We start from the raw sequence: 27,685 nt of genomic DNA, 5'->3' as shown, positions 1-27,685 counted from the left end.
GTTTTAGTGTACATTGGTTGTCATTTAGTTGTACTGAAATGTGCTGTTAGAAATACTCTAAGAAATGTACAGAATTGTCACTAAAAACCTGAAATTCAGTTTGGATTGCATATAGGAAAAGGAGCAAAAGGAAAGAAAATAACCACATAATCACATAATCTTTTTTTTTCTTTGATAAAATTACAAAAGCTAAAATAAAAAAATGAAAGTATTAATTAATCAGGGAAAAAAAGACACAGTGGACTATTTACAGTAGAACACCCTTACAACAAATTGCTATTTTGTGCTCCATATGGATTGAGTGTGTGCCAGTGCAAGAGGATCCCACCTGCATGTTCTCCAGACTGTCCCCTCCTGTCCTTGCCCAGGAGGAGCTCCCTGGATGAGCCCCATGGGAGCTGGCACCTCACACTGCTGTGTCCTTGGCCACTCTCAGCACATCCTCCTGGGAAAGCCTTCCACTCATAACACTGCTACAAGGAGGAAGCCTTCAGCAATCCACAACAACCCTCTGTTGGCCAAAAATCCTCTGGATTTGTAACAGCTGCCTGAGAACAAGTTTTGGTGCACAGAAAAGAAAGGGCTGGCTGAAAGCTTTCTACTTAACACACAGTTTGGCTCAACTGTTTCTCCTCTCAGGAGAGGCCTGTGACCTTTGCAGAAGACTGAATGCCCTTTTGCCTTTTCTCTGTCAGAAATGCCACAGAACAGTACAAGTTCCCCTTCAAGCACCTTTTCCTACCATTTTAATTTCTGCTTGTTTTCCTGCAGCTCAGACAAGATGTAAACCTAAGCTGAGCCTGATTTGTGGAGGAAAATAGGAGCCATGGGGAGAAGCAACTCCCATCACTCCTCTACCCAAAAGCTTTCGCAAAATCAGGTTTTGAGCTCCTTTGAAAACAGACCTTCTGTTTGGAAACCTCCCTTTAGGGAGGGAGAAGCCCTTCTGGTTTTGCTGTTCCCTTGCACCTCCAGCCCTCAGGCAGATCAGCCAGCCTCTGTGCCAGAACTCCCTCCCGGCACCTTGGAAGCCCATTTAAACCTGCAGCAGGCTCCACTCAGGACAGCTGGCCACACTGAGGGGCCCAGAGCCCAAACCAGCATGTCTGAAGTTTGGCTTGCACAAGGAGCAAAACCAAACCCTGTGCCCAGAAGCACTGGTACTGTTCTCATGGCCGACAAGCCCGGTGTCTCTAACACAATGTTTTCCCCCTCAGTGAACATAAAAAAAATTAAAAAAAGCTTTTGAAATACTATACACAATGTGTGGTGGAAGCACTACACATGGAAGAAGCAGCCTCTTCTGGGTTGTCTTCAGGGCACACAGATGTTCTCACCTCATTTCAGCACCTCACTCCCAGCAGTGCCCACCAGGAAGCCAAGCACAGCATCCCAGGGTCACCCCTCTGGCCTGGGGATGATCTGCCTGGCCACAAAGCAGCACCAGCCAAGTCTCACTTCCTGATCACAGCACAGCTCCTTCCAAACCCAGATTTACCGTTCGCTGCTTTGCCTGCTTGCCATGAAAGCCAGTCCACTGGGGTCTTCTGTGTCTGATTCCAGGTTCTGGAGAAACAGCTGCTGCTGCTCCCCCTACCAAGCTCCCCCGGCTGGCAGCCGGGGAAACAACCCGGGAAACACAGGGAAGATGCAGTCTGGTGACTCGGGAGCAGGTGGCTCCTGAAGACTGCTGTTAGAAGTCTGCTTCCTTCAGCTCCTTCTCTGCAGGGTGGGCTGAGCAGGACCAGTCTCAGAGGGGCTGCTGAATGTTTTGAGCAACAGGAGTGTGACAGCCACACAGAGTCACAAACTAAGCAGCTTGTGCACTCTCACGCTGCCACTGAGATGGACCCACTCCTCTTGCAGCAGACACCTCTGTTTGTTTGGCTCTTGGTGAGACAGCCACCCTCAGAGCCCTTTGGCAACGCCATCATGATTGCACATGGAAAGAAACTCATCAAAAAAGTGTAAATGAGGTCATGTTTCACCCATGAGACCCCACCTGCCCCCCTCCCCCCTTGCCAGAGGACAGGCTACACCTGATCTGTCTGGTACTCAGAGGCTTCTGATAAGCTTTCAGAAAAGCTCAGAAAGTTTTCCTGGTACTCAGAACAAATTATCTCAAATCTGTAATGCCTGAACTCCACTGCAAAGGTGCCAAAGTAGCACAGGAAGCACATCACTAGGCCCCACTGGATCCTGGAAGCATACATGTGAATGCCCTGGGCCATAAGGATGAAATCTGGAAGAGGGAAGTCAAGGAGAACAAGTGGGAGCAGAGACACCAACCAGTTTGAAAGCCAACAGGGAAAAAAATCTGAGCAAAGTCACCTGGATAAACCCACCCATCCAGCCATGCTGAGGAGAGTGTGAATGTGATGCTAGAGATGAAAGGGATGTCAGGTGTCCAATGATGCCCATGGAGCACAGCAGCTCTCCTATGCAGACCAGGGCTTCCTGATGGCAGATCAGGGTGATAAACATTTACAGAGGGGAAGACTCAGGTGCAGAGAAGTCAGGATTTGCTTGAGCATCCAGAGCCAGCAAGTGGGGACCTGGCTGGGGGTCTGTACCTGCCAGGAGCTTCCCAGTGGAAACTGGATCAGATCACTGCACTCACCACAGGCAGTGGGAACACCTTTCAATACACACTTTGAAATATTTCCTTCTGTTTAGATCACCTGAAAAACTGTCCCTTTCTGTGAAATCTGGAAGCATCACTCTACACATTGGATTGTGCCATGAAGCCAGACTGATTAGCATTCCAAAATGCTTTGAGATCCTAGGACAGGTGTGAGAAGAGCTGCTGCAGCACAGACACAATACCTGGCCTCCTGGGGAGCAGGACAAAAGGATACAGAGCACCACGCAGAGGGTGATGCTGGCTGACAGAGCCACCCGTGGAATCCCAGCTTTCCGCCCCTCGTTCTTCAGGTTGATCTTGAGGGTGAGGGCAGACTGGATCCAGCATGCCAGTGTCCCAAAGCCAAAGGTCAGAGATGTGCCCACGTTGTGGATCTCCTCATCATTGGAGAGCTAGCAACAAACAAAGCAGTGATTGCCTGGACACAACAGGAATTATCTGAGAGCTAACTGGATTGAGATGATGTATCATTTCTTCTGGCAGAGGGGTAAGGTGCAACATAACCAAGGTGAGTTGACAGCTGTCACAGTCAAGCAGATCTTTTGCCCAAAGCCCAAGAGCACTGTGGAAAATGCAGTTGCTTGGGGACTGTCTCCACAGCTCCCTGACAAGACTCACAAATGCAGAGCTCAGAAATAAATTCTTCCTTGGCTCGAAGGGATGGCCAGGGCAGGCAAGGACAACCCACTGTGGGTCTTGTACAGCTCTCTGCAATGGATGCAAATTGTGCACCTTCAGTGCCAGCCCTGGCACTCCCCTGAGCTAGCACAAGCCAAAACACAAATACATGCTCCTGGTTTGGCAAGTTCCTCCAATTTCCTCTTCTGCCCATCCTGGTTTGGCAAGTTGCACCAAATCCTGGGCCACTGGGGTCTGAGGCAACATGAACCCAACCTCTCTGGAGTGCCAGTGTTTCCCTGTTCCTTGGGCTGCCCTGTCCCACAGGGCTCCAACTGTGCAACACTGCAAGGCAAAATGACAGCCAGGTTCAACTAGCAAGAATCTGCAAAAATATTCCTTGAGGATGTAGTTCCATTCAAAAAGTCCAGCATGGACTTAAGCCACACAATTTCCATTTTCCCTCTGCCTCTGAGGCTTTTCTAGAAAAGAAACCACCAGTCTGTAACTTCTCCCTGCAGCCTTAATTCCTGTTTGATGATTTAACAAATACCCATCAAACAAGACACAATCTACAGGACAACAATCTAGCTGCTGTGCCTCCACTGATATCTCCCCTCCTCTCTACCCTGAATTTCTTTCAAGAGTAGGTACAAATAATCATTCAGGCAAAAATGGGATTGAGTTGCCTTTCCCAAGATAGTCAGCACTGCAAGGGACTCACAGCTATAACGTCCCTCTAAAACACCCAATGCATAATTTTCCAGAAATATGATTTAATGCCACATTTGGCTCAGCAGTCAGGCAGGGAGAGGCATAGATTAAGGTCTCATTACAGCATGTTTTCATGTTTGGCAAAAGATCTAGGTAACTAACATGGAATGGATAGTTAGAATCAGATATCAGAATAATCAGAATTTATAGCCAGGCAAGATTCAAAGCATCTGCTGTTAAATTAGAATTATTTGCTCTGAAGACTGAAAAATGGAAAGTGAAGTTGAAACCATTTCCTAGTGACTGTACTAGAAATACTCTTCTCAGAGGTAGACAAAGCTGTTACAAAGGCTTCATAATTCCTAGCTGGAAAGCTCTTGTGAAAAAACAAGACCCTGGGTTTTGGGCTTGTGCTGTGGAGTTAGGAAGACCAAGTTCATAAAAGTCAAATTATCTCACACCTTATTCAAAAAGAAAAAAAAAAAAAAGTCAACTGTAAAGGACACCAAGTTCCTTCAATAACTGTATAATCCAAAGAGATCCTCCTCACCCTTCACAAAACAAGTACCATTTCTGTACTGGGAAGCAGCCAGCCTGCACTGGCCTTTCTCAGTTCCTGCCATTACTGGGGGTCATTATGTGCACCCCAGTGAGAGACAGAGCCTCAGAGTCCAACCCAAGCCCCACTGACTCTAACACCTCAATCTTCATGCAGCCCTGACAGACACAATGGTGATCACAGAGGACACCCACCCCTACAGATGTGGCAGATGTTTGCTGCTATAGCGTTGCAGGACAGAGGGGGAATGGAGGGCCCTCACTCACACATCCAGAGAAGTCCTGGCACTCCTCTGCTGTGTCCCTCTCCTGGCAGGTCTGAGGATCAGCAGGAGGTGGATTTAAAGCAACATGTGTTTTAAAAGAAGGACATTGAGCTGTCTGCTAAATTTGTAGGGGCATTTGTGCATAAGTTTGCACAGATGTGTCCACAAACTTCCCGCTCAGCCCTTTCACCCAGGGCCATGTGTGCCGACTCGCAGGGCTCAAGAGATTCAGGAGGCTCCTGCTGAGGCTCTCAGCAGGTCAGGTCTAAGCGTGCAGGTGCAAACCCTGCTGGAGACACGTGAAAAGTGATTGTGGCCCTTCATCTCAGCTCACAAGTGGCAAATAGAGGTGGCAGAGCAGGTAAAGGGAGGGTTGGTATTGGATTAGCTGGGAACTGCTCCAACCAAGGCAGGAATGATGAACCTGATTCCATGTTCTCAGAAGGCTAATTGATTACTTTATAATACTATATTACATTAAAGAATACTATATGAAACTATACTAAGAAATACAGAAAAGATACTTACTGAACGCTAAAAGGATAATAATGAAAACTTGTGACTCTTTCCAGAGTTCCGACACAGCTTGGCCCCAGTAGGCCAAAGAGTCAAAACAACTCACACCAGAATCCAATGAAACAATCTCCTGTGGGTAAACAATCTCCAAACACATTTCACACGAGCACAACACAGGAGAAGCAAATGAGATAAGAATTGTTTTCCTTTTCTCTGAGGCTTCTCAGCTTCCCAGGAGAAGAATCCTGGATGAAGGGATTTTTTCAGAGAATGTGAATGCCACAGGCTGGTGCTTTTCCCAGGCTCACATCACAGCTGGCTCAAAGACCCGAGCAGAGCCGCTAGGAAAGCGGGGCAGTCACATCACAGACAGAGCAGTCCAAGCCTGCAGAGCAGTACCTGAAAGTTGCCGAGCAGGGTCATCCCAAAAGAGGCCAAGCACAGAGCCACCAAGCCACTGATGTTCAGCCACGGGGTGAGCACCTTGGGCTTCAGCTGAATGAAGCGCAGGACAGCCACAACAAGCGCTGGGAAGGAAACACAAGGCAGGGGACATCAGTAGGGAGAACCTGCTGCACCAAACACCTGCCTGGGGCCTCACAGCCCCCTCCTCCTCTTTCTACCTGCAGGCTGGCAAGCTTTGTGCTTCTGTACAGCCCCCTCCTACTTAATCGGGGACAAGATTAAGCACAGGAAGCATTTCTCTTGTAATCCAGCCACAGCAAGATCCAGGCTTCCTTTTCTCATTATGCTTTGTCTGCAAATTTTCTGGGGGAAAGAACACCTTCCTGCTTGCCTGTGAAGCTCCCAGCACACAGTCCATCACATGCACACCATGCATTCACTTAGTGGCACCTGGACTTGCATTGCTTCACTCCACTCACAAGTGCTGAGCTCAGCTGGAGGACAGATGTCAAACCCCACTTGTATTCAATACATGTGAATGGCACATACATATTTCTATATGGGTTTGCCATACATATTTCTATTCAGGGTTTGCCATAACGTCCACTGCCTTTTCTCCTCCTCTGGAACAAGTTCTGTTGCCACAAACATGAGCCAAAATGTTGCATTAACTTTCCATGAGGACTGGAATAACATTTATTACAACTCCCCCAAGCACTGTGGTATATGATACATGATAGATATGATATTTCATACATCATATGATATGGCACAACCCCAGAAGATACTCAAATTATGTATTCTTGCCCTCCCTAGTGAATAGTGCATGGACCAACACAGAAAGCCAGGCAATCAGTTGGCTTTCATATGTGATTCAAGCCAGACCACTAAAAACCAATTTAGTTGAACAGGAAAATTTGCTTGCTTGCTGGCAAACACCTTCTTATGCTCATGCTCAAATCAATAGCAAGTAGCTCATATTGTTGTAAATAGCTCACCTTAGCAAATTAGATCTGCACTTTCCACAAAAGTGCTGGTACAATATCGAAAATATATTATCCCTGGTACAATACTGAAAACATGGCTTTGGAAAATAAGGGCATTGTAAGTGAAAATTACCCAAACTGCAAAAACAGTTGAATTTACTCTCTCACAATTACTCTAGTGAATCAATCCACTCCAAATCCTTAAAAATGAGAACTTTGTTCCACCCCAAAAAGAGGATTTATATTTTCTATCCCCAGGCAGTTGTTTGGGACAGCCACCTGTGACTACTCAAGCACATGTACAAGAACTTTTTAATTTCTGTATCTGCAATACAGACTCCTGAAATGATGTGATCTTCTTCTAAAATCTGATGGGAATGACAAAAAGGGATTAAAAGCATTCCCAGCAAAACAATGGTATTTTCAATTTCAGTAATTCCCATACTTCTAGCATGGTTCTGTAGTTTTCCTCTCCTTTAGCTTTGACATAACTAAGGTGGTCAGAGATACAAGCTAAAAACAGCTCTCAGAAGTACACAAATACAGCAGAGGAAAGACTGACTTTACCCACAAAGAAGAGATAAGAACAGAATAGATTCTTTCTGTTGGAAGGGGCCTACAACAATCAACAAATTCAGCTACCTGACCAACACAGAGCTGACCAAAAGTTAAAGCAGGTTATTGAGGGCATTGTCCAGATACTTCTTAAACAGTGACAGGCTTGGGGCATCAACCATCTCACTAGGAATCATATTCCAGTGTTTGACAGCTCTCTCAGTAAAAAAATACTTCCTAATGTTCAGTCTAAACTCCTCCTGGAGCAGTTTTGAACCATTCCCATGTCCTGCCTCTGGATCTGAGGAGGAAGAGATCCACACCTCCCTTTCTGCATCCTCTTCCATCTATACTTGAGCCCAGTGTTACTCTGTCATTTAATGGGATGAAATTAAACAAGCATTTAGACTTGTTTAATTTCATCCCGTTAATCACTGCCCAATGTTCCAGCTATCTAGTTCCTTGTGAAAGGCACCTGGTTTCTCAGGAGAGTCAACAGCACCTCTCAGTTTGGGATCACCAGCAAACTTGCTCATGGTGCCTTCACATCATTCATTCAGATCGTTGACAAAAATATTGGACAGAACAGGCCCTAGAACTGAGCCCTGAGGGGCAGCACTGGTGGCTGCATGGCAGCCAGATGGGGCTTCTCTAGAGCCCTGTCTTTCAGCCTGTTCTTCACCCAGTGCACTGTGAACCCGATCATCTCACAGGTGCACAACTTCTCCAGAAGGCTGCTGAGGGACAGTGTCAAAAGCCCTATTAAAATCCAGAAAAGCTACATCCAACACCTTCCCTTCATCCACCAGGTGTGTGGCCCTATCATGGAAAGATACTGAACTTCTTAAACAGGACTCTCCCTTTGGGAGCCCATGCTGACTGTGCCTGGTGATCGCATCATTCTTTAAATGTGTTGATATCATCTTGTCCATCATTTTTCCAGGAACTGAGGTTAGACCAACAGCTCTGTAGGTCTCAGAGTGCTTCTTCATGCCCTTCTCCTAGGCTGGAATAACACTGGCTGTCTTCCAGTCAACAGGCCCTCCCCAAAATCCCAAGACATTTGGTAGATGATAGAGAGGGGTCCTGCCCTAACATTCGCTGCCTCCTTCAGTATTCTGGGATGAATCCCATCCAGGACCAAGGGACTTGTGAGCATTCAGCTGACACATCTGGCCCATGACAATCCCAGTGCTTACAAATGGACAGTCACTGCTCCCAGTCTTGTAGTCCTTCAACCCCAAGAACTGGACAAGTGTGTCCAGTCTTTAATAAAATCAACATTTTATTAAAGACTGAGGCAGAAAAAGCATTGAATGCCTTCTGCTCTTCTTCATTCCTATTAGTCAGGTTACAGCCTTTAACAAGTATCTGTCCAACATTTTCTTTAGGCCTCCTTTTGCCACTGACATACTTACAGAATACTCTTCTTGTTGTCTGAAACAACTCTGGCCAGTTCTAAATCAAATTGAGCTTTGGCCTTTCTTGTCTTCTCCCTGCATATACAAACCACAGCTCTGCAATCTTCCTGCAAAGCCTAACCTCTCTCCCACAGACCACATAATGGCTTTCTCCTCTTAAGCCAAGCTGGGCTTCTGCCCCCCTCTTTGAGCACAACCCCACACAGCTGGGTTGCCTGCTCCAGTGCTTCTAAAAGGTGGTTTTTAAACACTGACCAGTACTCATGGACACCTAAACCCTCAAAAGCAGATTCCTGAGATATTCTGCTAAGTACCTCCCTGAAGAGCCTAAAGCTTGCTTTCTTGAAATTTAGGAGATCAATTCTCCTTTGATTCCCTAAATTCCTTTTTTCTCATTACAGCAGAAGTTCTAAACTCAACCATTTCACGATCACCAAGGCCAAGACAGTCACCTACCATCACGCCTCCCACGACACAGATTTGCAGTCTGGAGGTTGCATTTCCCCTGTCACATTTCTTTCTTTGCAATAGAAAGAAGCAGCAGTGAAACATACAGTTCAAAAGGTGTCACATCATCACATTCAAGAAGAATATGTACAGGATATTACTTAAGTTTCAGTGACTCTTAAAACAAACAGAAAGAAAGAAACTCCAGTTGTGGTTCCTACCTAGAAATGCTGCCATGTTCATGACTTGACTAAACACACAGCTTGCAGGAGGTGCATCACCTGCAATACTTGAAAATATAAAGTGTATCATTGTAACTCCAGGATGGCAGAGACACATAAACAGAGACACATGAACCAGAGCAGTACTTGGAAGAAAATAATTCATTTACCTTATATAAGGCGGTCTTTTGGGACCAGGTTTCCTAAGAGACACAGGAACAGGAATAAAGATTCAAGGTTTTCTTTCCCTTTTTGCTGTTATTGTTTCATTATTTCAAAGAAAAGTGATTGAATATAAAGCCCACAAACAGCTCTTACCTATCTGGTACACTTAGTGGGAGAATTTTGTTATCTTCCACTGCTATAAAGTACCTGTCAAGAAAAAGGGAAACGAAATAAGGAAATAGTGAGAAACCTCATCCTAGCTTCCATTCTAAATATCACTCAAACAACACATTAAGTGTTTCAAGCCCACTGACAGGATCTGCTGGAGGATCCTGTGTTTTCCTCTGCCCAAGCAGGCAGTTTTATTATTTCTCAGTCCATGTGCCTTCCTTTGTGTTGTATCTGGTTTGCATGGTTGAGTAGACAAACAGGGTCACTGAACTGAGCTGCTTTAAAAACAACCAGCCAGGGGAATGTTTTCATTTTTACTTTGAGTCATTTTGATTCATCAGGTTTACTATGGTACTCCATCCACAAAAGCAGTTTTAATAGAGAGGGGATGGGATGAGAAAAACAGCAAGCAGTAGAGGTCAGACAAAAGGCTTAAGCTGCCCCTGCTGCTGAAAAACAGCATCCATAGACCATGGCCAAAGCCACATCCTATAACACAACTGCTCCTCAGCCTGAGCACAGCTGCTGATCACACATTTTTCACTCCCAAATTCATGCTGCAGTCATTTGCCTGCATGCTTGGAGAGAGCCCAGCTCAGGGAGGTGCATGTCTTATGTGCATTTTGGTAAGAAGCATGAGGGAGAAAGTGAGGTGTCAGCACTAAGCTGCTGGCAGATTTTCAGTGTGGTGCTGGATGCTGCAGATTTTGAATTTCTACCCCAAAGCAGGGCTTCAGTGTTTCTCCAAGAGCTCTGCTGAGTCATTCAAAGAAAATGTAATTAAAGGAAAATTTTACATTTTTGGCTGTCTCTTTTAAAGCAGCTCCCAGTAGCACACACCAGGAAGAAGGCGAGGTCAGCAGCTTGGCCTGGGGAGCACAGAAACTCAGGGATAAAAATGTGATGCTTCAATCCATGAAGTGGCACAGACTGGCCCCTGCCCCTACCATGTGCCTTCCCAGCCCCACAGCAGCTCAAGGGCAGAGCATCCCCAAAAGATTCTCCTTAATGAGAAGCAGCCTCCCAGATAACCAGCAGGAGATAACTCACACTATCCATAATCCAGCTGATGTAAACAGGGTGAAGACGAGAGGTAAAAACATCCACACGCTGCATTTCTTTCCATCCATACCTGCTAGAAACAAAGAACAATGTAACAACAGGGGGCTGAGGCACCCACCCTCCTCAGCCCCCTCTTCTGAGAGCAGGAAGGGCATCCCACGGCAGTGCCGAGGTACCGAGCTGCTCATGGCCACAAGGGGTTAAGCTGTGCCCGCAGGCAGCATCCTCCACGCGGTTTGGAACAACCGAGGCACTGAGCCCTGCAGCGGGAGACTTCTCAACCACACCTACAGAATCTGAGTGGTTTTCAAAGCACTTCTCTCAAGGATTTTGTGCGAGGTGACCACAAGACCTGCAGCTTTGATTCCCTGCTACTTCCCACACGCACAAGGCAAGGCAGCCTCCTACCCGGGATCATTATCGATTCCACACACAGCCTCAGCTGCAGCATGGAGAGAGAGGGATGCCCGTGCTGGCATCATCCCCACAAAGGGCACGACCAGCTCCCATCCTGGCCACAGCAAGCAGCTAAAAATAGTGTCTGGCCACATCTAGAGCAGAGCCGAGCTCCAGCGCCGACTCCCAGCGCTGTCGGGAGCCGGGATGAGGCTGCCAGCAGCATCAGCCCTGGACATGCAGGCACGGTGAAATCCTGCATGTGGCGTGAGGATGCTGCGGAGAGCGCCTCCCGAGGAACAGCGTTTGTCCTCCAGGCAAGATCATGCTGGACGAGCATCTGGAATGCCGGGGCTGTCCCTGTAATTTGTGCAATTCAGGAGCGCTGTTGTGCTGCGGACACAGAGAGTCCTGCATCTCCATGAGAGTCCTTTGATAATGGATCAAGTATTTTCTCATGCTCTGTCCTCCCCCATAAATGTTCCTCCAGGCAGCAGCACAGCCAAGAGACACAAAGAGAGGGGAACAACACCAGGCTCACAGCTCCAGCTTCACGTTCACCAGGGCAGCAGTGCCTGTGTCCCTGTGCTCTGCCCCCTCCCTGCTGCAGGGCAGGCATTCCCCATCAGCACCCACATGGCATGAGGGAGAAAGTGAGGCACGCTGAGGTGCCAGGACAACTTAGAGATGACAGCCTCTCACTGGAGCCTGCTTGCATTGCAGCTCAATTACCTCATCCAGGTCCTTAAAGCCATGACCACATCCCTCTGCCCTACAGAAGAAAGGACCCACATTGTCATCCTCCTCCTCTCAACTCCCCTGGCCTTCCTACACCTGCAGCATAGAGCCATGGTCTCCTCCCTGCTCTGAAGACCTAGAAAAGAGTCAGCACCCTCCCCATGTCACAGCAGCCCCCAGCTCCCCCAAGGCACCCCAAGCTGCCAAGGACACGCTGGCTGGACTGCTCGGGGTCCCAGGCACCGATTCCTGCCCTGCCTCCCTGGGACTGAGGCTGAAGAGCTGGAGTGAGGCTCCCCACACTCTGTAGAAGCCATGGCACTCTCACCTCTACAGGTCAGCTATCTTGTGCTCCCTGCAAATGGCCTAGCAGGGGTACAAAACAACACCCTGGCAGTGCCCAGATCACACCTCACTGGCACAAAGCCACGAGACCACGTTTTGGTGCTGTTTGTGCAGACAGCCTGGAGTAAGATAAGGCTGAATTCCAAACCTTAAAAGACGCAGAAAAGCAGGCAGATATGATCTCTTCTCTGACCTGTGAGCAGAGAGAACTGCAGACAAGGAGCATGAAATGATGCAAGTATTAAACATGCTGATTTAAAAGGCAGGCAGCTCCAGTGTGCATACAGATCTTTAGCACAGCGAACAGATCAGAAGAAATTATCAGCAAGAAGGACTAGATTTCCCATCTCACTTCTATTCCTCTCCTCCAGCACAGGAGACACAGCATCTCACATTTCTATAACCCGCACAGCTCCTGCTGTTGTGCTTGCAGCTATTCCATGGAGTGCTGCCCTTGCCTTTTCCTCCTGCTGCTCAGCAGCACTGCAGCAGCATTCCTTAGCTGGTGTTGGGTGGCACTGGGAGACCCATGACAGCAATCTCAAGGACCACCTCCAGGTGGCAGCTGCCCCACCTGCCACAGAACCGTGTCCCTGACAGCCTCTGGGAGCACAGTGCCCAAGTGCCAGCACCCCTCACAAGGGAGACTGTGATAACTGGGGCCAGATTCCCCCCTCCTGCCTTGGCTGAAGGGAGCAGGCAGGTAACACCACCTCCTGTTCCAGCCCCTGTCTGCCCTGCAAGGTAATTACTGCTGTGCCTGACTCTCCTCTGGTCTCTGGTGGTGGCTGGACTGAGCCAAGGTAACACAATTCTTTCATATCGGGGCTGGCACATCTTATTATTTACCCTTCACCCTTGGAAAGGCACAGAAGTTTCATTTACACAATAAAAGCAAACAGTAGCCATAAGACCTGTCCTCATATTGGGTTCCTGCAGCTCCTCCACCTCCCAGCATGGAAGCAGCAGCCTTCACAAGCTATTTCAGCATTGCCTGTCGTGCACAGAGGGAGCTGGCAAGGGCTTTCCCCCAGGCAGAGCAGAGAGGCAGCACACAGGGACATGGACTCCACACCAGAAGTGGGGAAATGTGAGAATTCTGTCGAGATAACCACTGTTTTGTGCTGAGCTCTAAAATGGAGCGAGGCCAAGGCTAGTGCCCAACCTCCTCAGAGTCAGAGCAATATGGCTACAGACCCATCTCCTTGGAAAACAGCCTTCTGTTTAATATTCACTGTGCCACACTGAGTCCCCTTCCATCAGCCACTGACAGAAAATGACATCTGAAATCATTGCATAGTAAAGGAGCAATCAGTGCAGAGCACAGTGTCCTGATGGGAAGCCAGCTCCATAGCTCAGAGACCCTAATTGCAGCCAGTTAAAAAGAAAGAAGCCACCTGCATCTGACAGATGAAATACCAAAAACAGGAAAGAAGGGTCCTCTTCCTCCATGTCCTCAAACAGCAACACCTTTTAATGCTGGCCATGGCTTGGATATGTTTCAGCCTCTCCACATGGGGAGAGGATGGTTTAAAAACACAGCTCAGCTGCTGCACATTCCTCACTATTCCCTGCTGTGTTATTCAGGTGCCAGGAACAAAATCACATGTAATCCCAGCTCCTTCCAAAGGAGAAACCCTGAACATGTGCCCAACCTGTCTAGCTTTGCACTAGTGTTCAGCAGACACCATTGTCAGCAGCTGCCTTTGGGTCAGCCTTGTCCTCTTCAGGGACGTCCCCAGTGTTTGTATGTTCAAGCTGGGAGACCTCTATGCACTTCTGAAAGCAGACAGGAAGAACAGAACAAGGAACCCAAACATCATCCTCTCCTGCAGCACCACACTAGTTTAGCCAAAGTAAAGTGCCAAGAGTGAAAGGAAAAAGTACCAAAATTCTTTATGGGAAATGTAGAAACAAACTCTTTGACAGTTAATTGCTCCACAGGGATGACATCAAGCCAAACTTCCTCTCCACAGCTCTGTTCTGCATTGCTGCCATGTCCAGTGATGCCAAATCTGAGCAGTCAATTCCAGCTGGCAACAACAGCCCATGTTCTCCCAAATAACCACACTGCATCCAAAAGGCAGTTGGTCATTTCCCATAGCCATTGGTCTTCCATCACTGAGGCTTGCACAGGCAGGCACAGAAAGCCCTCATGGTGCAATGGACTCACAAAACCAACCAAAACATTTTCAGTATCACAGCTGACCCAGCCCACCTTCTCCAAAGCTCACATGTGGTTTTCCAGTCCCTCTTGACACACCTCTCACACCAGCACTGCAAAACCCCTGTTGAGGTGTGCTCCTGCTGCCATCTGAGTCAGGCTGCAGAGCTGAAAAGAGTTTCACATTAGCACTGCCCCGGTGTGTGCCTTGAGAATTTCTCTCAATGCAAGCTTACTCATCTCCAGTTCCATTTTTATGTCTAAATCTGCTTAGACTGTCAGCTGCTTGCTCTGCTTTTTTTACCATTGCCCTGCTATACACCCTCAACCAATTAAGCTTCCGTTCCCCTAATGTACACACTTCAATTACAGCAGGCAGCTCACCAAACATATACTGCTGCTTGCTCAAGGTTCATTTAATATGGACATCTTAATTCCATCTGCCAAGCAAAGTTACAGGCTCCTCCTGAAGTTCCTTTCACCAGAGAACATGAATGTAAGGAAGGACAAAATTACCACATTAAGAGAATCATACATCTTTTTTAAGACTAAAGCATGCAGATGCATTTGAAATGCATAACAAGCCAGAGCAGCACTCCTGCATTTCACAGCACCAGGCCATTGGGTTATTTCAGAGAATAGATACAAAGGCAGGAGCTCTGTGAGAAGGAGGACACTGTTCAAAACACAAAGCAAGTCATAAAGAATTGCTGCCAGTCAGCAACAATCAAAGGGGAACGAATACATTCAGTCTTTTTGGGGGGGCACTATAGATCTCTGTTGCTTTTAAAAGCAAAAATAACCCCAGTCACTTGATAGCTAATCACTGTAACTGAGTGGATACAAACCAGCACATTACATAACCTACCACCCACAAGTCACAAATGCCAACATAATAAAGCAGGGCGTTTTCAGGCTTATCTCAAGGTTTCCAGTGTGAGTGCACAATGAGAGAGATAAGATGTGACAGAGGCTTGTAAATACATAACAAAATGGTGGGGAAACAAGAAAAGAAGTGATCCCCTCTGTCAGCAGGGTAGGACGTTCTGCTTGCTCCAGGTACCCACCTACCATCTCACAGATGTGCAGAAAAGCCATTTTCATTTCATTTATACAAGAGGAATGGGAAAAGGTAAAGACATCTCTGGGGGAAGCAGGAGAGATGCTTCAGGAATCCTGCAACAACGTTGAGAGGCAATGTTTTTACCCATGGCAACATCAGTACATGTTTCTTGTCTCATTTCATACACTGCATTCAGCGTGCTAATGAAATGCTCTGGCCAACATAAACCTATCAGAGATGGGCCAAGTGCAACAAAGGAATGAAACCTTCTAATCACCAAAAAGCAGGGGCAGTAAAGGACATATTGATATCCACTGTGTTTGACCCAGAGATATTCCTGCAGCACTGCTGGGCCCTGAGGCCAGTGCATCCCACCATACTTCAGAAGGTGCCCTTGGTTTTGTGCCTCTTGCTGCCCCACAACCTTCAGCCCCAGTCCCACATGGGTGTAAGTACTTACAGGCCATTTAGCAACCAGTGCTGTTTACAGCCAGAGACGCCGACTCTCAACTCCTGCGGGCTGTGGCTGCCTGTCTCGCATTTGGCGCTGCAGGAACCAGGCACACCCCGCTTCCAGACCACACTCCTGGGTGCTAGAAAAGAAAAATTAATCTGGTTTGCCACCACGGGACTAAAGGGTGTTCTGCAGGCTCTGACCCATGGAACTGTGCCAGATCACACTGACTTCCATGAGGTCCCACTCATACCATGAGCAGGGCTTGGGCAGTCGTGACCCTCAGCCTGCAAACAGGTAAAGGAGGCAGAGAGAGGAGCTGGGTAAGACAGAGGAAACATCCAGCTCAGACAGGAGGAGCTGGGGCAGCAGGCACTGAAACCAGGCAGGAGCAGCCAGGGTGAGCTGAGGAGAGCTGCACTGTGCAGGTCAGGGCTGCATTGTGCAGGTGCTGTGTGTTCCTTGCCCCAGGGATCCCATTCTGCTATGGAACACTCACTGCAAGACACAGCCACCCCAGCTCCTCCTGACCCCAGGGGCTGCACAAGCCAGGTGACAATCAGCTCCCAGTGAGCCCTCCCAGTGCGTGCAGGGCTGATGCCTTACTCTCTCCAAATGCAGATGTTCAGGAACACAAGGGGCAGCTTGGTGAGCAGCTGCAGTGGGAGCTGCAGGTTGTGGTGGTAGCTGGAGCCATGTGCAAGGGGCCATGACCTGGCATCCACCCTTTGCCCAGCAAAGGGCATGGAGACCTGTGGCACAAGGGTGGCTGGTCACCCAGAGACTCTGCAGAAGCCAAATAAACAGTCAGAAGGCCCCAGACTAAATACCACAACTGGAAGGGGCACACAGACTGGGAGGGTATAAAAGGCCAGGGATTTCTCAGTGCAGGGAGTCCCCCTGAAGGCATCAATTCAAGCTGTTATGGTGTTACTGCACCACGATTAAATTCCTTAAAGGCTCCAGGCTCCTGGGACTCTGCTGTGGGAATCCTGAGATCCAGCCAGTGAGGAAAACCTGTCTGACTGCAAATGTGGGGTGTGTGGGGAGTCAAGCAAGGCACACATCAGCTTTATGGAACCACCCACTGTGAAAGGGCCTCTATCCCAGCCTGGGGTGGTGGGAGTGTGACTGACAGAGCGGCCTCTGGGTGGTCAGAGAGCAAAGTTTCCTTAACACAGAGATACTCAAGACTGGAGCCACTTTCACCAGACCTCTGAGACACAGGGGAAATCTCTAGCAGAGACTCAACACAGCCCAAACTCACAGTCTCACCACCACCACCATGACCACAGGGGCATATCTTCCCCCTGAGAATCCTTTGGTTTGGGATGCTTGTGAGAAGGGCACTTACCTCAAACTCCCAGCCAAGCCCCAAACTAAAGAGTTGCTGGAAAATGAGGAGGGTTATCTATCTCCTCAAAAAAAAAAAAAACCCCAAAAAAACCCAAAAAAAACCCAAAGAAAAAACCAGCAAAGCTCTCCCTGCTTTAGCTGTGCTGTGAACAAAGAGTCTCTGAAACCATCTCCTTGCTCTGCAAGCAATACAGAAATCAGAAATGCAGGCTGATGTTATGGCAAAGCCCAGGAAGTCAGAGTCACTGAGCAGACAGCTGTCCAGTGATTGTCCTCCACCTCAACCACCCCAATCTAATGAAGCAGCAACAAGCAGATTGAGTGCTTCTCCTCCCATAATGTACAGAGGTCTTGACAGGGTATTAATAAACTGATCAAGGTGTTTTAGTTGCTCCACAGTTCCAAAAATTACAAATGTCTTCAATGATTTCCAAAGTGCACCAGCAAGCAAAGCCAAGACACACATTACATCAGAAGGGGGAAGGAAATCTGCCCCAAAGATTTGTCCCATTATCAGGAAAACAATGTAAGTGTTGGGCGTGGCAGAGAACACTTAGCAGGGAGGTGAAACTTCAAGTGTTGCCTTACAAATAGCTTTGAAGGTAAGGAAAAACAGACAAGCCCAGGGGAACAGACTTGGCAGAACGTTATTCCTGATCATATTGTCTCCTTCTCCTGGAGTTTATGGATGAGACAGTACACGCCCTGTAAGGCCAGAAAAATTCCAGGTTCCCCTGCCTTTTCTACTCTGCCACTGGTTTTTCCCCGTCAAACAGAAACACATTCAAGCTACAGAGTTTCACATGTAAGCAGGGCTTCTCCCACCTGATTACCCAGTCTTTCATCTCTCTTATCCCTTTCACCCCTCTCCTATTCACCTTTTGGATGCATAAGCTCCTTTCTTCACTGCACTTTGCAGCTCTACACTTTTGGAGAGAGGTACTGTCCCCTCAGAGCAGCATTTCCTTTGGTAAATGCAACTTGTCCTGGGGAAAACACCCAAGGCCTCTGAGCTGTTAGGGACTGTGGCAGAGCACACTGTTTCTCAGGACAGTTTTCCCTCACCAACCTCTTCAGCCTGAGGACTTACTCCTCCTCCACAGAAAGAGGTCCTCTTCTTCAGGTATTAACCACCAAAGCCCCAGAGGAGCAGCAAAGAGGCCCAGAGGGTGAGGTGCAAGGAATGGACATGCAGGACCCATGACTTGGCTCTTGTCACCCCACTGAAGTGGCCCTCTCTGGCACAGGGATTGTCTTTTGACTCTGTTTAGACCTGTGGAAATCATTTGCCCTGAGAGGCAAAGTAGGAGGTAAGGCAGCATAGACAGGCATTCCTGTGGTGTTCACCACTTCATTGCCAGCATTCCTTAGTTTTAGGAACTAATTTCCTTTGTTTACCAGTGTCTCAAGCTGCTACAACCATAAATTGCAGTTTGTAGGGTGTTTGGGTGAGCTGCAGTAGGAAGCCATACAGCATTTCCCTTCAAGCAAACACAAGGGACAGAGGGGAAAAGAGAACAACTTCCAGCTGTCAGAGACCAAGCCTGTGTGAGCAGGCATCCAGAGGGATTGTTACTTTTTAAGTCTATTGAAATATTTTCAGAGGCAGACTTTCCTGCAGGAGACCACATTAAACCTCCTCTAAGAGCCAAGACCACACTGGGGAGGATCTCTCTGACAAAGCTGTGGCCATCCTCAGTGTCTTGGCCAGACAAAACCCATTCCTGCAGTCCTGCGGTGCCAAAACTGAAGGGCCACTGGCTCTTCTGGTTTAGGCAGTCACCACTATTAATACCAGTGGTTCCTCACTGGAAGCAACAAATAATACAGCAAGAGCAGAAGTTCTCTCCCTAAGTACCTGGACCTGCCCCAGCTCAGGAAATTGCAGGGAGGATGCTGGACACTCTCCCCACCACTGCAGCAGATCAGCCCACATCCTCCAGGCTTTTGCTCCCTTCCCTTTGCTCCCCATGGGAGAGGCAGCCCACACCTCTCCCTGGCAGGCAGGAGCATCCAGCAGCAAGCTCAGCACTAAAAATGTGCAATAAGCCCCAGGTGAGGTAACCTACAGCTGTTTGAACAGTCCCTTTCATGGTTTCTGGAGCTGCATCAGTCTTTTCCTCTCCTCCCATTCACTCTGCCCTTCTCTCTTCACCTGTTCCCAATGTTCTCTTCCTTTTCAACTCTCATCCTGCCCTCATCCCTGAACCTCAGGTGACCTCTCCTGCAACCTGCAGGGACCTAAGGTAAAGAGAGACTTTTGCAAATCTTCTTGAGACAGCAAAAGCCCACAATTATTCCCATTTTAGACACCAAGGCCAGTGATTTGCTCCCTGAGACATCACACTGGAAATCAGTGGCACAGAGGAGTGTGCACTCAGAGAGTCCTGGTCCAAGCCCTCCACTGCAGCAGCAGCCTCCTCACCTGCCACAACCCCCTATCCCAGGGTATCCTTCCCAATATATTGCCTAGGATCATCTTTCTCTTTTCTCACAGAGCTTTCTTTGCTCCCACTTAACCTGCAATCACAGCTCATGGCTTCAGCTTGGTCTGCAGGACTGGAACCTTAAAGTCTCTCTGCTGGACCAAACTGCAATCTTGCAATCTCGGGCTGCCCGGATATGGCTGGGGGAAGAGAGAGAACCACAGACATGACATTTCTTCCAAGAAAAAAAAAAACCAAAACATTGAAAACATTGATGTTCTTCCAGGCACACATCCCTGCTCTGCATCTGAAAAGCAAACACTGCAGCACAAAGAATCTTAAAAGGGGAAATGAAACAACTGCACTTTCAGCACCCAGGTTCAGAAAATGCTGACAGCTGGGCATGGATAAACCACAAGAAAACAATTTGACTTTAAATAGTTCAGCAGTGAAATCAGGAGCAAGACATTTGTCAAGCAAATAGGAGTCCCTTGTCTTCATCCCATTACCCAAAGGCAGAAAGTGGGCAAGAATCAAGCCCCCTTCTTTTAGGCACTGTCATCTGCTTGAGCAAGACACAACAGGCAGTGGGTGTCAGGATATACCTTCCACACACTGCCCTCCTCCATATTGAATAGCTATTCCTAATTAACCATGCATGTGTGCTCTGCCATGCCATGAGGACTGCGTGAATGTTGATCAGACAACCCCTAGGGTCACTTTCACAAGCAGCTTTGCTTGAAAAGAAAAAAAAAAAAAAAACAAAACTAAACAAAGAAAAACTAAAAAAAAAAAACAAAAAAAACCCCACAAATAAAAAACCAAAAAGGCAGAAAGGTTAACTCATAATTTCTGCAACCTCTATATCTTAAGGGCTCTGAATCAAAGGTCTGGCAGAAGCACGATGCACTAACTAAAAGCGAAGGCTGAGATCCCAAGCACCCCTGGGACATGGGCACCCAGCACCTTTCTATCACTCAGAGAGAGGATCTGGTCCTTCCTTCCCTGAGGCACCCCAGCACAGCCGAAGGGCCTTTCTCGACACCTTCAATTCCATCCAGGGAATTTAACCGGACACAGCCTGCACATTCTGACAGGACATCCCGACAGGATCAGGGGAAGCAGGACCTGTCCCACCCACACCCTCAGCCCAGGTGAGCTCCTTCACAGACCCCTATGCAGCAGCCTGGCCGAGACGCCGCCGAGTTGTGCCACTAGCACATCCCGCAGCGCGAAGGGCCGGATTCACGGGCGGGCGGGATGCCGACACCATGACCCGGGAGAGCCGTTCCCCAGCCGGCTGCTCCGGGCCCTGGCTGGAGCGGCTCTAATCCCCTTACCCGGCCCGTGTGTGACCCAGGGCGCTGCAGGACGGGCAGCGCGGCGCTCCCGGCTCTGCCGCAGCCCCCGCGGCGCCCCCCGCCCAGCCCTGCCCCGCTCGCACCTCAGCGGCTCCGGGGCACGGCACCGCGCCCGGGGCGCCGGCCACCATTCGCGACAGGGCGGGGCGACAGCGGCACGGGAAGGGTGGCTGGCGCTGCCGGCAGCGGCTCCTACCTGCGCACCTGCGGACGGCTCCGGCTCCGGCTCCGCGGCCGGGCTGGTCCGAGCCCCCGCCCCGCCCAGCCCCGCCCCGGACGGGCGGGCCCGCGGCCGCCGCGGCCACCGGGGGCTCGGAGCTGTACGGGCCCAGGTGTCGCTGTGACCGCCGCGACTGGGGTGAGGGGAGGCGGCCGCAGCGCCCCGGCCCTCAGGGCACCCCTCGGGCCCGTGTGCAGCCGCTGCCTGCGGGCTGTGCCCCGTGCGGCCATGCCGAAGGGTCCCTGCTCCGCCTTCCTCCCTTGTGCCTGCCCTTCCCGAGGGCTGCCCCCGGTGCGGCCGTGCCGAAGGGTCCCTGCTCCGCCTTCCTCCCCGTGCCTGCCCTTCCCGAGCCGGGAGCACCTGCCCGGCCTGCGGCCCCTCTGCTCCGATCCCCCGAGGCGCCGGGGAGGGCTCGCCTCACAAACCCTCGCAGCCCTCCCGGGAATGCTGCCCCTCTGGATGGGGGTTTGGAAAGGCCTCAGGGGAGCAGCCACTTAGCAGCAAGAGACCCCAGTGAGAGGAATAGCGGATTTGTCTTTACGAACAAGCTGTGGGTCTGCTGGTAGATAAAACTAGCTCTGGGAGATAAAAGGAACAATGGGAAGGATTCCGCTGATTGATGAATGGAAAAAGATGTTTGCTTTTACAAATAAACTTCAGGTTTGCTGATAAATGAAATTAGACATTGAGAGATGAAAGAAACAATGGGGAAGAAGAACCCCTAAACTCCATAAGAATTAAAAATTAAAAGGGAGGGTTATACATTAGAGGGAAATCTTTGGTATCGGGAAGTCTGTACCTCTCAAGTACCTCAGGCAATGGGGAAAGAGAGAAGGGAAATGCAGCCAGAAAATCAGGTTAAAAAGGGAGGCTGCATCCTCCAAAAATTCAAGAGGTCCCAGGGGAATGCCCCACGGCCTCTCCCTTTATTTGAATAAAGCCAGAAAGAACTCCTCTGTCTCCTTTTTGGACATAAACCAATGATGTTTGTGGATTAATTTTCCTAACACCAGGAAGAGCCTCTTTCACCCCTTTTCACTTTCCTGCTGGGTGGTAGGCTTTGTGATCTCTGTGAAGTATCCCTGTGATTGGAATTTGGGAAGAAACATTCCCAGCAAAACAGCTCGGTGATAACCATTTGGGACAGTTTCCTGGGGTGGAGGGGTCGCTTCCCTGTCTGATCTTCATGAGATTAAGTCAATGTGAATGCTACCACATCTTTTTCCTCTTCCTCCCATCTCTCTCTGTCAGATGACTGATGTTATTCAGCAACTCTCTTGTTTGTTTTCCTAAAATCCAAATTAGGTAGCACTTAGTCAAAATTTTGTCCTGGTGCCATCACTTATGAACCAACACAAAACAGACAGATGCCTAAATCCGTGTCAGCCCCCAGAACTGAGCTGAGTTCTATCGGTATTTCGTAGGCTGCCCTTCTAGCAAGCAACACTCCTTCACCCTGCAGCTTTGGCCCTCGTGCAACATTCTGAAGAGATTTCATGTCTCTGATCCCCAGGGACTGAAACCCCCTCAGAGTGCTGATCCTCAGAGCAAGCACTGCACCAGCAGGTCCCCTGAGCCCTTCCCAAAGTGGCTGCATCATCAAGGGAGAGGACAGATGCTCCCACAGAAAGGCTGTGTATGCTTCTCGGTGTTTTAAAGGCCAAGGGGGCTATTTTTAGAGCTGAAATAACATTCCTCCTGCTTTGGTATTTCAAATCTTATGTTATCCTGGACTAATGAATGTTTCCTTGCAGCATTTGCTTTTTTTGCAACCCCACAAAATCCAGAGATCTTGGCCAGTTTCCCCTCTGCATGCACCTGACACTGCCCCATGGCATTGCCACACTTAGGAGCCACAAGTGACTTCCAGGCATGGCTTTCCTCTGGCAAGGAGCTGCTATTGCCTCCATGTCACCAAGAGAGGCCCAAAAATCGGGTGCCTGGAAAAAAATATGCTTAAAATATCAGGATTAAACACATCCCTCCCTGCAAGGCTTCTTGTGACAGCAAGAGTCAAGGAAGCTCACTTTAAAAGTAATAGAGGGGAGGTCTTTGAGTTCCAGTACCCTCTGGCTTTCAGCAGCTGAGGCTGAAGAAAACCTTCTGACAAACAGGTGAGAAGTGGCTGTGCTGGGCCCCAGCGATTTTGGCCAGAAAGGAAAATGCAGCAACTAATCAGAAACTGCCTTAGTCACTTCACCTCTGCTGCCAGCCAATGCTGGAAGGGAAACAATGCACCATATGGGATTTTAAGGCAATTGCATTTTTGGTAAACTCTGAGTGTCTGAGACATTTTGTTCACAGCTCCTTTTTGAGCAGATGGTGTCCCTCTGAGTGCTGGGAAACGTATGATGCTGACAGGCCCACCAAAAACCTATCACAAATTTAAAAACTCACAGCTTGAAAAAAGGGCACAGCCTGGGGACAGCAAGCATGTGTTGGAGCCCACCCAGTGCAGGAGGCAGGAGAGATGCAGGGAGGCATCAGCCATAAGGGGTGATGTTATGTGGGTCCTTGGAGATATTTCCTACAATGATTTCTTCATGGGACACCATGGGAAGAGCAGCCCCTCTCCCACAATCCTCATCCTGCAAAGCAAAGCAACCTCATGCCCCTCTAGTGCTCTCCTTCCCAGGGTGAAATTACCATTGAAGATTGGCTGTGGTTATCCTGGACTGGGTTTTTTAGGGGGAGGAAAAGGTACACAAGGATGAGGAAAATGAAACAGGGAATTGCTGTGAGTTTGCTTTCATTTCTGGGAGATACATGTTTTCTGAAAATATATTTGTCACCTTTTCCTCCTGTCCTGCTCCTGTCTGCTCCAAAGGTGGAGTGAGGCCTGGCAGGAAAGGCTGCCCACTCAGAAAGAGGAGCAGTGGGGAAAATGGACCCAGGGACCATTCAGCAGCAGCCATTGGAGCTTCTCCACACCCCAAGGCTTGTATTAAAAACAATTAAAACTGTTAAGAACCAGTTAATACTGTTTCTCAGTTGAAGTGTTAACCCTCATTTCATTAGTCAGATCATCTCCTATCAAGCCATCTGTTCCTTTATCAAGCTTTTCAAATATTGTGATAGACTTCACATCTCCAAATGCCCTGCTGATAAACAGATGCCACCTAAGCCAGCCCACCTGTGGCTTGGCTTTGACAAGGTGTGCTCAGGGTGGCTGGAGAGGCAGTGACCTGCAAGGTGCACTCTCTCACCCTAAGAAGCATCTCCAGATCCCAACCCTACAAGATGAAGCTGCTCCCAGTTCACCCACATGATCCCATTTGAGAAAAATTCACCCAGATCAGGGAATGGAGCAGCAAATTCAAGAGACCTATTCCATATAATTGCAGCAAAGTAATACCATTTGAATGTTAGGAAAGGAAACTGAGAAAATGGAAAAGCTATTATACGTTTTTTCCATGAAAAGAGAAGTAAAAACCATATAGTGCCGTGATAGCAAATACAGGGGATAAAGAGGACTTGTAGTCAGGGTGTGAACTCTGGGGAAAAAGCCCTGCAGTGTCAGTGTATGCAGATGAGAGCTGCAGACTGGTGTGGCCTGGCCCCAGTGAGTGTGTATTCTGGTAGGAGGACAGTCCTGCATGAAGCACAGAAAATGCTGGGGGGGGAAAAAAAAAAAAAGGCATTTTTTGGCTTGCTTGCTTGCTTGGGTTTTTTGTTATTTTGGGGGGGGGTTGTTTGTTTGTTTTGTTTTGAGTTTTTGTTTTGGTTTATTTGTTTGTTTTTAAGAATAATGAGATCGAGTAGATTGAGTAAAATAATTATTTCCTATTATCATGCTATAAATGCTAATGGAATCGTGTCAGTCAGGAAAATTTGGTAGCCACAGTGAATACAAAGGTCAGGCATGCTGTGCAGATGTGGCAAGCACCATTTCACCTACATTTCTTATCTGTGCTGCTCGTTGGAGCCTTTCCTCCAATCATTTTCCAAGTCCTGCAAAAGGGGATTTTTTTTTTTACTGTTCTGCAGGCAGGTTTTGCTGCTCATCCACTTCTCTTGAACAGAGAGAGAGAACATTTACCTTTAAAATGCTTGTGTGGTGCAGGGCCTTTACCTGCACTGGGACCTCTGGGGCTCCTTGCCCTTTTGGCTTTAACCCCATCTTGGCCATGGCTGGTGCAGGAAGGGGAGAGGCAGTGGCACAGCTCCTGGAGTCACTTATCTGAAATCCAGGGTGAGAATTCTTTCTCATTTTCTCAGAAAAAGCCTAAAGCTATTTTCTCAGAAATAGCCTAAATCAGGGTTTAACTCCTCAGGGATGGGGCAGCAGGAGTTGTAAAAGCAGTACACCCCATGTGCAAGGGGTGGTTTAAACAGCAAAAGCCTCCAAACCATTCAGTGGGGAGTTTTGCCCATGCAGGGGCACCCCAGGAGTTTGTTTTTTCTCCTGTTCTCACCTGTTTAGTGGGGCTGGTGCTGATTGGTATAGGTTTTTGCCAGAGGTTTCTGCTCCCAGGCGAGGCACAACCATGCCAGAGCCACTGTGGGAGCTGGGCACCACATGGGCACCTCCTTTCCCACTGGGCTCTGCTTTCAGTTTTGCTTTTCATTCTTCCTTTAAAATAAGATCTTACGGGAAATTGCACCTTGATTCCCATAAAGAGCCAGAACATGGTGAACACCCTGTTCTGAGGTGTTCAAATACCCTTTCCCCTTAAAGGGGAGAGCTATAGAACACCCTTGGGGTGAAAATATCGAGGTAATACAAGTCCAACCTTTGGGAATGCTGTCTGGGAGCTGATAGATCATTATCCTCCCTCCAAACTGAGAGGCCTCCCAGCTGCAAATACCCCAAATATCATCTAACCAGAGCCCATAGGTCAGCCACCACACTTCCCGCCTTACATGGATTCTCAGGCTTATGTGGCCACAGGAAACCTTTTAGAAGATCTATTTTTTTTTTTTTTTCCTAGGAGCCTCCCACCCCAGCAGCTGAATGTGATTCCTGCAGTCAGGCCACATTTCCCATCTGCTGGGCTTATTTCTAGAAAGCTGTTCTGGCTGCCAGCCGGGGACAGCAGTTGCCTTGCACTTCCAAGCTGCAGAGGGATGCAGACATTCCCAGGGTTTACTAGGGAGCAGCAGAGCCTCTGCAGGGAGTGGGCAGAGCAGAAATCCACCCCTCCTGCCCCAGGAATGCAAACCCTGGTGCATTTCTTCAGCACCAGCACTCACCTTCTCCCTGCAGCGTCTTCCTCAAGGCGTAATTCAGTGCCAGCAGGTTTTGCTCATCGCTCCTGCTCCAGGGATTACCCCAGTGCAGCCCAGCCCTGCTACAGCAGGGATGGGGTCAGATGGAGCCTGGAAGTTCTCTGCAGAGCCTGGAAGTCCTCTGCAGTCAGCCACCACAGCCTGGGCCTCACCTCACACCTTGGCTGCTGTGTTTGTGCACAGCCGTGATGGGGGGCGGGTTTCATCAATGTTTGCAGAGCCAATTACGTGCTGTAATTTGGAGATTAAATCCTCCTCTCTGCTGTAATTTGCAGATTAGATCCTCCTCTAGAGACTGTGCCAGGTCCCAGGGCAGGCTAGTGGTCCCTTGAGCCACCCCTGCCAGAAAGCACCTGACCTGTTTGGGAGTTTCTACTTGGAAGGAGCACACAGCTCCAGAGCCAACACTGCATTTCATAAGGGCCCCAGCAGTTCTGGGAAAAGAGTTAAAACCAATCCAGTGCCTGCTGTGTGCCAGAGCTGAGAGCCTGGAAACACTGGAAACAACAGTGCAGGGGGCAAAGGACAAATCCCTGCTCCCACTGCTAAGGGGTGTTATTCCAGATGGGACAAGGTGACAGGAACAGAGTTAGAGACAACACAAGGTCAGGCACTGCCAAACCATCAGGTCTCAGAAGAGAGGCACTGGTTGAGTCCAGCCTACAGCCAGCCACCAACCCACCAGCAGTCCCTCAATACTTCTGCACTGCTCAGAAAGCTCTAGCCAGCTTTCAAAACCAAATCAGAAGTGCCAAAATCCACAGAAATAAATGCAGCTCATGCCCAAGTACCCACCCTACCAACCTCCCTACATCACTTCATTCAACAGTGGATGGATCCAGTAGCTACCCTGGGAAATGGCAGTGGCCCTTCCTGCCTCCCACAGACCCTACATCATCCTGAGGAAGAGAAAACCACACTAAAGAACATGACCCAACTGTTAAAAAAAATCAAAACAAATGAGCAAAAAGCTCAAAACAAATGCAAAAATACAAACAAAATTTGAGAGTGCCTCGAATTTTGGTTAAAAAAGGGACTGCACAGAAGTATTCCTTTTCTTACCAAAATTCGAGGCATCCTCTTTAAAAACCTAGTTTTCCTGTAAAGGCTGACACGTTTTTTATCAACTCTACCACATGGAGAATTTAATCTACAAAAAGGGATTCAGGTAGCATAAGCTTCCA

The 27,685-nt window shown here is 48.7% G+C and overlaps 1 protein-coding gene across 6 annotated transcripts; it reads right to left on the bottom strand.

Annotated features, from left to right (window-relative positions):
- Positions 1-194: 194 nt before the first annotated feature.
- Positions 195-26,703, bottom strand: TMEM150C (transmembrane protein 150C). 6 transcript variants are annotated; one of them, XM_059469910.1, is made up of 9 exons: positions 26,466-26,703; positions 15,916-16,048; positions 10,738-10,822; positions 9,670-9,723; positions 9,522-9,554; positions 9,352-9,419; positions 5,716-5,843; positions 2,859-3,036; positions 195-2,242 (listed from the first exon to the last, which is right to left on the bottom strand). In XM_059469910.1, the coding sequence occupies exons 2-9, from the start codon at positions 15,920-15,922 to the stop codon at positions 2,034-2,036; spliced, it is 762 nt and encodes a 253-aa protein (XP_059325893.1). In that variant the 5' UTR covers positions 15,923-16,048; positions 26,466-26,703; the 3' UTR covers positions 195-2,033. The 6 variants fall into 6 exon arrangements, with proteins under 6 accessions (XP_059325893.1, XP_059325896.1, XP_059325894.1 ...); XM_059469913.1 differs by having other exon boundaries at positions 10,738-10,819; XM_059469911.1 differs by lacking the exon at positions 26,466-26,703 and adding an exon at positions 21,249-21,298.
- Positions 26,704-27,685: the final 982 nt, after the last annotated feature.

The sequence above is a fragment of the Ammospiza nelsoni genome, chromosome 4 (genome assembly GCF_027579445.1).
Source record: "Ammospiza nelsoni isolate bAmmNel1 chromosome 4, bAmmNel1.pri, whole genome shotgun sequence".
Taxonomy (NCBI): domain Eukaryota; kingdom Metazoa; phylum Chordata; class Aves; order Passeriformes; family Passerellidae; genus Ammospiza; species Ammospiza nelsoni.
The sequence above is the reverse complement of the archived record's forward strand: the minus strand, read 5'-3'. Positions and strand labels throughout refer to the sequence as shown.